The sequence below is a fragment of the Elephantulus edwardii genome, unplaced genomic scaffold, assembly GCF_000299155.1.
Source record: "Elephantulus edwardii isolate Elephantulus edwardi_28Jun2011 unplaced genomic scaffold, EleEdw1.0 scaffold00004, whole genome shotgun sequence".
In the NCBI taxonomy this organism is placed as follows: Eukaryota; Metazoa; Chordata; class Mammalia; order Macroscelidea; family Macroscelididae; genus Elephantulus; species Elephantulus edwardii.
In genome coordinates, this window is record NW_006399754.1 from 38,960,841 (window position 1) to 38,972,973 (window position 12,133).

A 12,133-nucleotide genomic window follows, 5' to 3' on the forward strand; every position below is an offset into this window, starting at 1 on the left:
TGCAGCACACAGTCCCTTCACTGCAGCACACAGTCCCTTCACTGCAGCACACAGTCCCTTCACTGCAGCACACAGTCCCTTCATTGCAGCACACAGTCCCTTCATTGCAGCACACAGTCCCTTCATTGCAGCACACAGTCCCATCCTTTCCACAGAGTGGCTAAGTGATCCGAACTGCTGACGTTTTGGTCAGCAGCTGAGTGCTTAACTACTGTACTGCCATGGGCTCCTTTCTTGGCATGAGACCCACAAATGTAGCATCATCCCCAGGCCAGACGTTCTCAACAAAGTCAAACAAACCAGCTGCCTCCAAGTCGATTCTGGCTGACGTGGCCCTGCAGGACAAGCTGCCACTGCCCTGCACGGTCTCGCTCTGCAGCCAAGCAGCAGCAGATTTGAACTGCTGACTTTCTGCTTAGCAGAGAGGCACTGAACTCCGGCATGACCAGAGGCTCCTTGCTGCACTGGGCGCTGGGTAAACGAGCAGAAGACTGCTCCCTGTGGGCTCTGCACCTCCTGCAGTCCGCCTCCACCCAGCTCTGTGCCTCCGTGAAGATCCACAGCCTTGGAGACCTGCTTTAGGGAGGGTCAGCTGCAGCAAAGACCATTTCTTGGTGCTATAAACTCAGGTGGATGGATTCCTGCTCAGGAAGAGTTATTAAATTTGGAAAAGTCTGACACTTCATCCCCCCAACTCCTATTATATGTAATTAACCACGTGAGCAAATTCCCTTCAGAAGCAGAGATAAGCCAGGCGAACTCATGCTCAGAGCACTTAAAATAGGATCTGCTTTTTCATGCATCACTAGAACAGGCCGTACATGCAGTCAGAAAATTGCAGCTGTCAGTCCACGTACATTGTCTCAAGGTAAACCCATCAAGGCAATGAGATCTCAACTTGCTGTCCTCCATCCCTAACTTCTAAATCCGGTTTCATTTCTTCTTTCTGCTGGGATGGGGGTGTCTTGTTTAGCTAAGGAATGCTTTTCACAGGAAGAAACAGCTACAAAGCAGGTTAGCTCAAAAAGCGGGTAAAGGAAATGTCCCTGGAGGATGTTATGCGTTAAAACTGTGCACAAAGACAAGGTTCTTCTACGGCCGCCTTGGTGAGTGGCGACTGGGTCTGCGAAGCCTCTGGGCAGCCTGTAAGGCACTGCTCCTGGTGTCTCCTCCAGGGTGAAGATGAGAGGATAAAGCACAGACACATGGAGTGCCTTCACTGCACCTGGACAGGTGGGAAGGTGGCATGAAAATCCACCTGGACAACGGATCCAGCCAGGAGGGCCTGGGGATTCAGATCATTTTGGAGTTGACCTGAAACTAAGCTATATTTTGAGACTGACAGAGTAATCCAGTAGCACAAAACAAATGCAATGCACATTCTAGAAGGTTCCTCAGAAGCATATAATTCTTTGAAATTTAAAGTTGAGACAGTCTTTTTTCTTCAAAACTGTGCTGTCAGCTGCTGTCTGAATCTGTACTGCCCTCATGCCTTCGTGATGGTAATGCAGACTGATCCCTAGGAAGTGGGAGACAGGGAGCACCTCTCCCCGTGACGGTGTCACATGTATCGAAGCAACTCAAAGGGCAACTTTTAGCAGAAATAAATAGTGGATTAATTCAGAAACAGATGGAGTGAAATCCCCAAATGCAGTGCGGTAGAGCTTGTTCTGACTCACGGCATCCTTAGGACAGAGCAGAGATGCTACATGGGGCGCCATGGCAGGGTCTGTAAGGAAGCAAAGTGCCACAGCGTTTTCCTCTGGAGGGGCTAGTGGGTTCAAAACAACCCCCACCAGAACTCCTAAACAAAGAGACAGGAAACTCCAGCTCTTCCAGGAAGAATGCCCAGTCTGCTATTACAGCCAGCTTAACTCAGGCGGACTCAGGACATGGTCTTGTCAGGCACTGAGTCATCTGAGAGCTGGATAATGAATAAGGTTGAGAGAAGAATCGATGTCTTTGAACTGTGGTGCTGGAGAAGAGCACTGAACATCCCACAGATGGCCAAAGAACAGATATGTCTTGGAGAGGGTGCAGCCAGAGTGCTCCTTAGACACAAACAAGGCAAAGTTTCATCTCTCAGACTTTGGTCATGTTTCTAGGAGAGGATTTTCCTTGGAAAGGGACATCATGGTGGAAAGGTGTAGGGACAGCAAAAGACAGGAGGACCCTCAACCAGGTGGACTGACACAATGACTGCAGCAACGGGCTCAAGTGTGTCAGAGAGTGTGAGGACGGCGCAGATAGAATGGGGTTGTTGTTCAGGGGTCACTATGAATCATATCCAACTCAACAGCATCTAAAAGCAACAACAGCTGCAGAACTGCTTACTGAGCATTTAAGTATACATGATAAACAAGCAATGCTTCTTATTTCTGTTTCTTCCTAAACCACCGAAATAATTTTAAAATGATGAGATAATGAGAATATGTGTAAATATAAAAAGCAACGTAAAGGATGTCTTTATAGATCCATATATACATAAATAATAGCAGTATTACAGACGACAGTGTGTTTATACAGTGGTCCTGGTGGAACAGTGGTCAACTAGCTGTCAAGAGCACAGCCTCTCTCAAGCACAAGGACCACTCAGTTAACGACACCCTCTGTATCGGAGACAAAATGTGCTCTGCAGCACTTAGAATAGCTACAGTCTTGAACAAAGACTATCAGAATTTTTTTTTCTCCAAAGCACATTTGGGTTGTAATCACCAATAATTAATTAGCAGCTGAGCTGTGTGCATCACCTGAGGTGTGGGCAGGCGCTTGGGTGGGACTCTCATCTGACATCGCTTTATACTCTGGGTGCACAGATACTATGGGGGAGGTCCCTTCAGATGACTTTATAATCTATGAGCACAGGTCCTTTGGGGGAGGTCCCTTCAGATGACTTTTGTTGGTGTTAGCACTCAAATGATAAAGCCCTTCACAGGTTCCACATCCACCTTGTCACATAAAGGGTTCAGGCGGCTCTAGGAGGTCACACACTAACACATCAGCCAGACCACACTCACGGGCCAGCAGGGTGCAAGCTGCCCCCATAAGGACCTTGCCTTAGAAACCTTCCTCTCTGCCCTACATCAGCCCTTCGAGTCGGAATCAATTCTGTGGCCATGGGCTTGGGTTTAGGTTTCCGTTTTATCAATATTAAGTAATTTGTATCCATCTAGGTATGCTTTGAAGTGTCAGCAATAATGGAGCATCTCCTTAATTAAACTATAAGAGACCCTGTCAAGGAAAGGGATCTTTGTTCTCTCTGTAATCATTTCTGTGACACTATTAAGACTCTGAGAAAATTGCCTCCTCAGGCAGCAGAAGATCTGGATGGTGCTGGCTCCATCACAGAGGATCTCGATCAAAGATTCTAGCAAATAATCCTGAACAAAAGGGGGGGAGTGTAGAACAGAACTTTACAGTTTCTAGACTTCTTGGAGTCCTGGAAACTGGATAAACACCAAAAATTATGGACCTAGAATGATATTTAAACCAAATACATTCCTTGGTCAAGCTCACCGCAACCGAGTCTGACAGGACTCATTTTCACCCCCTAGCGGATTTCTGAGGCTGTAAATCATATGAGAGGGAAACTGCCCATCTTTCTCCCAAGGATCATCTGATAGTTTCCAAGGGCCAGAGAGGCTTCGTCTTTGGTTTAGCAACTCAGCCTCCTACACACTCTGTCTGTCTATCATCCGTGTATCTATCTATCTATCTATCTCTCTATGTATCTATATACCAATCAATCTATCACTCTATCTAAAAACCTCACTGTCAATAAATTGGAGTCCACTCACAGCTGGCCGTCCAGCGGCTTTGTTCGGGGTTTTTCTGTAGCTGTAAATTGCACAGAAGCGAGTCAAAGTGTGTACTCTGGGCTGACAGCACAGCTCCTCACTAGGCCCTCAGAGTGCCCTGTCTGTATCTGCCTTGAGGAGAAAGCCTAGATGTGATCTCAATGAGGGCGGCAACTTAAAAGACAACACAGGCAACATGGGAGGTAACAGATGTAGGTTAACGGGGGCCAGACAGCTCCGACAGGAGGAGAGAGCAGCCCAACCAGAGGTCAGTCAGCACGCCTTAGCTGTGCGCAGAGAAACCAGGTGAGAGTGGTTTGCTGTGTCTGTTCTAAACAAGAGGCCAAGATCGTCACAGCATCGCCAAATGACCCCTCTTAGGTCAAGCCTGACTTTCCTGAGGTGCTCCCTGTCCTCCTCCCCCCTCTGTATCAAAGCCGTCTGAGCATATTATGGTTCTCAGTGGAGGACACCCCTCTTCCTCCCTTGTGACACATCCCAGATGCTGATGACAAACAGGCTCTTAAGTATTTAGAAGAACAAGACTGCTATCCCCACTAAGAACCAAAGATGACAAGTTCAACCTAGAAACATACTCAGTAATTCCACAATTACAAATCACACAATGATCAGTGTTGATAATATAAGTGTAAATTTTATACACACACACACACACACACACACTGGAAAATGTGGAGATCTGCACCACTGGTTTCTACAAAGCAGGGCTTCAGGATTTAAAAGTTTCTAAATTAACCACAAGTCACTGGCTCTCTGAAAAACTTAATCTAACCAATGATCATTTCTATTTTTAAAAAATTCAAAGAAATCTGCAACAGGTGCTATGCAGCTCAGGGTCTGAGACTGACTTAGTGGCGTGGGGCTAACAGGCTGTTGGCTTGTTCAGAGAAATCCCTCCCATACCTGCTGGCTTTACACTGATTGTTTTCCCCCTTACCACTTTCATCAAGTAAGAAATCATCCTGGTAACGGAACTTCTCTGGTCCACACGCGATAAAAATGTCATCATCCCCAAAAAAGTCTTGAAGGCACATCACCTAGGAGAAAAAAGCAATGAGACACAGTGTGAGTGGTCACAGTGCGTGCTGCAGGCCCATCCCCTCCGAAGTCTCCACAGGGGCCAGACCATGTGTTCCCAGTAGCCTGGAACTCTACCGGTCACATCTATAACCTGATACATGAGAAGCCTGTGGTTGACAGCCTTTGGTTCCACGGCAGAGAGAGGCAGCAAGCATGTGGAAGGGCTGCCTCAGCTTGGCTGTAACAGGCACTGAGCAGTAACCGGTTTAGCACTAACGTTGCCCTTAGTAGCCATGCCACGGCAGGCATGCTCCTGGACTTCACTGCTTCAGGAAGACACTGCAGAGATATTCATGCCCTAACGTCCATGCTTTGGAAGCAGGAGTGGCATCCACTTCCTAAACCACATGCCTATGGATTTGGTAAAATGACAACAATTACGGAAAGGCATTAGGTCTTGTTCACAGAGTTGCTATGAGTCGTGCTTAACTCGAGGACAACCAACAACAACAATGTCCGTGCTGGGGGCTACTGTGGGCCCTGAGTGTCTGCCACCGCAGGGAACCTGGTTCCCAGCACCCCACCAGGCATGCTGGGTTATGATTCATCAGGGGGACCTGGTCCCCATCATCCCATCAGACACGCTGGATCGGGGGTCCTGGTCCCACCACTCAACCAGGCACTTTGAGTCATATTCCATTGAGGGGACCTGCTCTCTACCACCCCATCAGGTACACTGGATCTGGGACCCTGCCCCTCAGCACCCCACCAGACATGCTGGATTGGGAGGACCTGGCCTCTAGCACCCCACCAGGCACCCTGGATTGGGGGACCTGCTCTCCAGCACCTCACCAGGCACAGTGGGTCATGATCCATCTGGGGGGCCCTGGTCTCTAGCACCCCACCAGGAATGTTGAATCAAGGGAACCTGCCCCCCAGCACCCCACCACGAATGCTGGGGTGGGGACTCTGGGCTCCAGCACCCCACCAGGCACCCTGGATTAGGGGACCTGGCCTCCAGCACCCCATCAGGCATGTTGGGTCAGGGGGACCCCTGGTCTCCACCACCCACCCCACCAGGCACACTGAGTCGTGATCCTTCAGGGGGACCTGGTTCCAGCACCCCACCAGGAAAGCTGGATCGGGGGTCCTGGTCCCACCACTCCACCTGGAGTGCTGGGTCATATTCCATCGAGGGGATGTAGTCCCCACCACTCCACCAGGTATGCTGGGTTGGGATCCTGGGGTTTTAAGGTCTGATCCCCAGAAGTGGTCACCAGGGCTTTCTTCCTAGTCTTAGTCTGGAAGCTCCACTGAGGCCTGTCCACTGAGGCACTCTGCTGCCGTCCAGATGGCCGGTGGGTCAGTGGGTCAGCCACCCTGAGGGACAAGAGACGTAGAAGCCCGCCTGCTGGTATCTGAAATCCCAGTCAGATTGCAACCAGCACCAGAGTAACACATCGGCCACCACAGGACAGCACATGGACAGATGGACTTCACAATCGCTCCCTCTTATGTGAGGAGATAAAGGGAACACTTCCTTTTATATCATCACGTTATCCCTCAATGAGGGTTTCCAGTGAGCGGGTGGTTGTATGTGAGGAGACATGTCTACAAGCCTGACGTCCCAGCTTCTGACATGCAGCGCAGTGTTCTGTTCAGCTCCCTGGCTGGCCGATGGTGCTGGAAGCACACGGTTTCTCTCCATTTTCCAATGCCTTTGACCACAGAGACAGCCTGGAACAGCCCAGAGAGGTGAGCATCCCAGAACCGATCAGAACGGGAGACCTCAGGTGCTGTCCGGATGTCTGGGCCTGCCAGGACCTGGGATGTACCTCCCTGAGGAGCTGTGCTGTTGTAACCCTGTCGCTCTTTCATGACCAACCAAGTAAGCCCATTCCTTCTGGTCAATTCTGACCCACAGTGACCCCCAAGGGCTGAGTGGAACTTTGGCACAGGGTTTTGGAGACTGCAGTGTGCATGGAAGCAGGCTGCTACGTCTCTGTGTCTCAGGGTGGCTGAGCCACTGGCCTTCGGGAGAGCAGCGAGTGCCTTAACCACAGCACCACCAGCCACCACCACCACCCCCCGCCCCCGCTGCTGCAAGCTGCCTTTGCATCAGTCTTGACCCATGGCAACCCTGGGCTCAGCAAATACAGCAGAATGCTGTCCATCTAGTGCCATCTTCTCCATTAGCCACTGTTCACCACAGAACCCTGAGGGGCTGCTTTCACACAGGCCATGTTAGGTTAAGACAGATCTGGTCAGCACCACAGCTCACACAGGCCTCCACTGAGGGGAGGGGGCTGCATGAGGGGGACGCCCAGGGCCCTGCTGGCACTGTCCACAGGAATCGCTCTGCTAACCCAAAGCTGCTCCCCTCTGGCCACTTGCATCTGGTGGCTCTGAAGGAAAAAGATGGGCATTTTGGTACATGACATTTACAGCCTCAGAAAACCTGCTGGAGGGTCAGATGTGTGTCAGATCCCACTTGATGGCACTGAGTGAGTTTTGAGACTGAATTTTTAAAGAAAAGAATGTATCTTTTGACCAAATGTCCAGGATCAGTTAAACAGACACCTGCCTGTGGTTTTCTGAGGCTGTAAATCAGAACAGAGAGACGGCAAGATGTCCTGCATTCACACAGTGAGTTGTTAATATTATTATCATTATTACGTGCCATTGAGTACGACTTCTAGTGACCCTGTACACAACAGACCTGAACCCTGACCCATCCTGTGCCTCCTCACAATCTCTGACACACTCGAGCCTATTGCTGCAGGCACCTTGTCAATAATCCACCTGGTTGAGGGTCTCCCTCTCTTTCACTGACCCTTCACCTTTCCAAGTGCGATGTCCTCCAATGAACAGCCTCTCCTAGCAACGGGAACAGGCCTAGAGTGCATGACCAAGCCCCACCATCTTTGCTTCCAAGGAGCTTTCCCGCTGCACCTTCCCCAACATATACCTATTTGTTCTTTTCTCAGCCCATGGGGTAGTCAGAACTCTTCTATAATCAACACTGCAACTCAAAGGCATCAATTCTTCTGTCATTCTTAGTCATTGTCCAGTTCTGAGATGCACAGCAAGTGACTCAAAGACACTGGGATATTATTCACACATAAAAATGTGCTCCAAAACACATGGGCCTGGAAACCACGTCACAGGACAGGCTTCTCCAAATGAAGCCTCTTCTCTAAAGGAACGGGCTCCTCCTGTGCCTCCTCCACTCTCACCTCAGAACCTCAGCTTTTTGATCGGGCAGCACTCCTGCATATGAACACAGACACAGCTGCCACTCAGTGGGAAAAGCCTGAAATCAACGGGGCTGAGAAGTGTACGTGCCAGGCTGCTGACCAAAAGGTAAGAAGTTGAAACTCATCAGCTGCTCCTTGGATGGAAGACGAAGGTGGGTGCCTCCCCAAGGGTTTACAACCTCGGGGCCTGAGACAGGGCTTCCATGAACACAAGTGAGCTGGGTTTGGTTTCAGTAAACAGCATGTTGACAACGCAGTGCTGACACACTCTGCAGGGAAGAAGCCAGTAAGCTCACGGTCTGAACCCACCCAGTCATTCCAAGGAAGGAAGACTTGGTACTTTGCTCCTGTGAAGACAGCAGTCCACCCAGGACCCCGGGGGCACTTCTACTTTGTCACGTGGAGTTTCTATGACTGGAACTGACTCTGTGGCCCACAATCACCAACAAATCCTTTACAGGTTTTACTGAGGACCAGCTTTCATACCAAAGAGTCAAAGAACCACACAGACGACACTCCATCTTGGACCGTTTAAGGATAATTCTGTTGGCAAGTGGGAAATGAAACATGATACAGGCTTGAAGTCCTTCCAATTCCAGGAGTTCAAGAACATAAAAGGAACAGAATGCTGGTTACAATTAGCTCTCATCACCTGGAAGAAAGACGGGAAAGTGGTATTGGTGCCGAGCAATGGGGGTCAGTTTACCTCTCAATCCTCTGTCTGAAACGGAATCACCTGTGCAATTATCAGAAACTCTGCAGCCCCTTTCTGTCTGCCCTGCATTCTGGACCAGTTCCTGCTCACAGCCCTGCTTGGGGAAGATGGGTGAGGTCGGTAGATCAAATTCAAGTTCATACAGATGTTCCTTGTATAAAGGCTTGATAATAGCTTTGGTAGTGGAGGAGTCAGAGCCACCAGGTTGTGATAAAGGTGGATTGAATGTCAGCCCCTTCAGTGACTCCCTCCTTCCTTCCATCAGGGATGCAGTCCTTAGCATGGCTGCCAACAACTCAGTCCCCCAGTTGCTCCAGAGCAGGACGCTCCCAAACCATCACCTCTGGGACAGGTCTGCTCTGCCCCTTGGGGTCAGCAGCACCCAACAACAATCCCTTCTCAAGGGCAGAAGTGCAGCTGTCATGCTTTCCCCTAACCGAGGACAACTGATGGGGGTGCAGAGCTCTCCTCCAGGCAAGTGCTTTTGGGGGAATTTCCCCCTTTTAGGCAAGACTGCGCATTTCTGATATACAAAGGTGTTAAGAGGTTATTTTCTATTTGGTGCCATCGAGTCAAGTCTGACTGACTCGTAGAGACCCTGTCAGCAATAATATCCCTGATTTCATGGCCTCTTCTGAGTCCACCTTGAACTTCTGGCAGTTCCTTTCTATGTACTGTTCTCCACATCTTTGAATTCTCTTCAGCAGTATTTTCCTTGAATGTGATACTAGTGATATTGTCCAATAATTTCCACATTCTCTTTGATCATTTTTCTTGGGAATAGAAACAAATATGGATCTCTTAAAGAAATGCAAAATTAATCTTATGCATTATAACCTAATTTTATGTGGTGATACAGTGTCAATCTTTTAAAAAAATGTGTGTTCTCAAAATGCAATGTGGCTACCAACTTTTAAAGCTCTTTATTGGTGGGTAAAAATACTAAGTCTTGCTACCATGAGTTCGTCCCAGTCCATCTGTTCTTTAGTGAAATCCATGTGGGGAGGTGTTGGCTGCTGAATGCACTGGTCAAGTTAGATTTAAGGGAAGCGGAGGGACGGAACTTAAGGATTTCGTGGATTCTTGACCTTCTGGAGCCACTGAGGCTGATGACCTCTGAAGGCATGGCCCTGAGATAATCTCAACCTTAAATGGACACTATGCTCTGTTATCATCTAAACCAAACTTTGTTTGGGGTGCTCTGTGGAGCAGTCTGTAGGGACATTGCTATCAAAGGATGAGGTTCTCTAGAGATTCAAATCCCACAGCACCCCCTGCCCCGGAGAAGGACAATCTCCTCCACGCATTTTACAGCCTCAGAAACCCAACCAAGCGTTGCTGTGCATTGGTTCTGACTCAACACTGACTCTGTGTGTGTGTGTGTGTGTGTGTGTGTGTGTGTGTGGTGTGTTTAACTTGATTAGAAGAGAATGTGCAACTTCAGTATTTCTGTTCTTTTAAATAATTATCTATATGAGAGTAAGCTGATAACAGCATCCCACAGGGTCATGCAAAAAACTTAGGGGGCAGTGACTCTGTGTTGATGACATGGGACATTCCAGTAATGACTAACAAGTAACATACCTTGATTCTGTCGCTGCATTGTACAGGCAGAAACTGTACGTTTCGCTGTGTACAACATCACCAGAAGAAAAAATTTTAAAAGGATTAGATTCGGGGAAGACACAAAGAAAAAATACCTAGTCTGAGAAAAGAAGTGCGCTCAGTTTGTAAGAGAAATAAAGGAACCCTCCCCAAGCTGTTCTACTTCGTCATCATTGCTCCTCCCAGTCCCAGAGGGTTAGTATCATTGTTGAAAGGCCACATGTTCTAGATCTGAAATATCTCTAAAAAGTCTTGTCTCATCTCCCTTCCCCAGTCCTATGCCAGTCCAGAATTAATCGCCCCTTCTGTGGACCTCTACTCAGACATTTCTCTTTTCTTTTAATTTGCCCTGTAAGAGTCTTAGCCTACTCCTTCTGTTCTACGTAGTGTTGCTATAAATTAAAATTGACTCAACAGCATCTAATAACAACTTTTTCTCAGGAAACTTTCCCAATATCTCTCCATTGTTCAAAAAACTCATTGGTATACTACTTCAGGTGAAAGTTCATTCTTTCTGAGTTTAGCATTCCAAGCACCTCAAATCTGTCTCCAATCTACTGTTCAAATTTATAGTAGTGTTTAAACTATGCTTTGTACAATAATGCTAACTTCTCTTGGACTTGGAGAATGAAGCAAAGAAGCTTGGAGAGGGAACCTCTATTTCTCCCATAAACTAAGCACACCTCTATCTTTCAAGTTTATCTGTGCCATAATGTAGTAACTATTTGCTGAATGGATGGATAGATCCATGGATGAATGGATAGGTGAACTGACAGCTGATGAATGGATGGATGGATGGATAGAAAAGTAGATGGATAAATGATGGATCCATAATGCTGGCTGGATGGATGGATGGATGGAAGGATGCATAAGGAGAGATGAAGAGTTGATGGATGGATGGATGGATGGATGGATGAATGGACGGGTGGTACTGGATGCATGAGTGGGTATATGGACATTGTTTATTATGTGCCATCAAGTCGCCTGTGACTCATAGCAACCCTATGCACAGCACCTCTGAACCGTGCCCTGTCCTGGCCAGCCTAATTATGACACAGGAAGATGCATGAGAGGACGAATGCATGAAAGGAATAGAAAAATGAGTGAGTGAATGCATGACTAGTGTTAGGTAGATGCTTGGATGGATGAATGGATGGATGGTAGATGGATGGACAGGCGGATAGATGGATGGATGGATGGTGGATGATGGACAGATGGTAGATGGAGAGATAAATGGATAGATGGATGGACGGTGGATGGATGATGGACGATGGATTGTGGATGGATGGATGGATGGATGGATGGATGGATGGATGGACGGACGGTAGATGGATGGATGTGTGCATGGATGGAAAGATGATGGTGGATGGATGGGTAGATGGATGGATGGATGGATGGATGGTGAAAGAATGGAAGGATGGATGGATGGATGGATGTGTGGATGGATAGTGGATGGATGAATGGTGGATGGATGGTGAATAGATGGATGGAAGTGTGGATGGATGAATGGATAGATGGATAGATGTGTGATGGCTGGATGGATGGTGGAAGGATGATGGATGGATGGGTAGATGGATTGTGGATGGACGGACAGATGGATGGATCATGCATGGATGGATGGATTGTGGATGGATGGATGGATGGATGGATGGGTGGTGGATGGGTGGATGGATGGATGGATGGATGGATGGTGGATGGATGGATGGATGGATGGATGG

General features: G+C 48.3%; 1 protein-coding gene and 1 pseudogene across 1 annotated transcript in view; one reads left to right on the forward strand and one right to left on the reverse strand.

Moving 5' to 3' along the window:
• DCLK1 (doublecortin-like kinase 1) overlaps positions 1-12,133 on the reverse strand; it is a 304,341-nt gene that overhangs the window by 180,364 nt on the left and 111,844 nt on the right. The window contains exon 4 of the mRNA XM_006879588.1: positions 4,756-4,855. Within this exon, the coding sequence (XP_006879650.1) occupies positions 4,756-4,855 (100 nt within the window). The remainder of the gene's footprint in view (positions 1-4,755; positions 4,856-12,133) is intronic.
• LOC102877039 overlaps positions 6,190-12,133 on the forward strand; it is a 12,821-nt pseudogene continuing 6,877 nt past the window's right edge.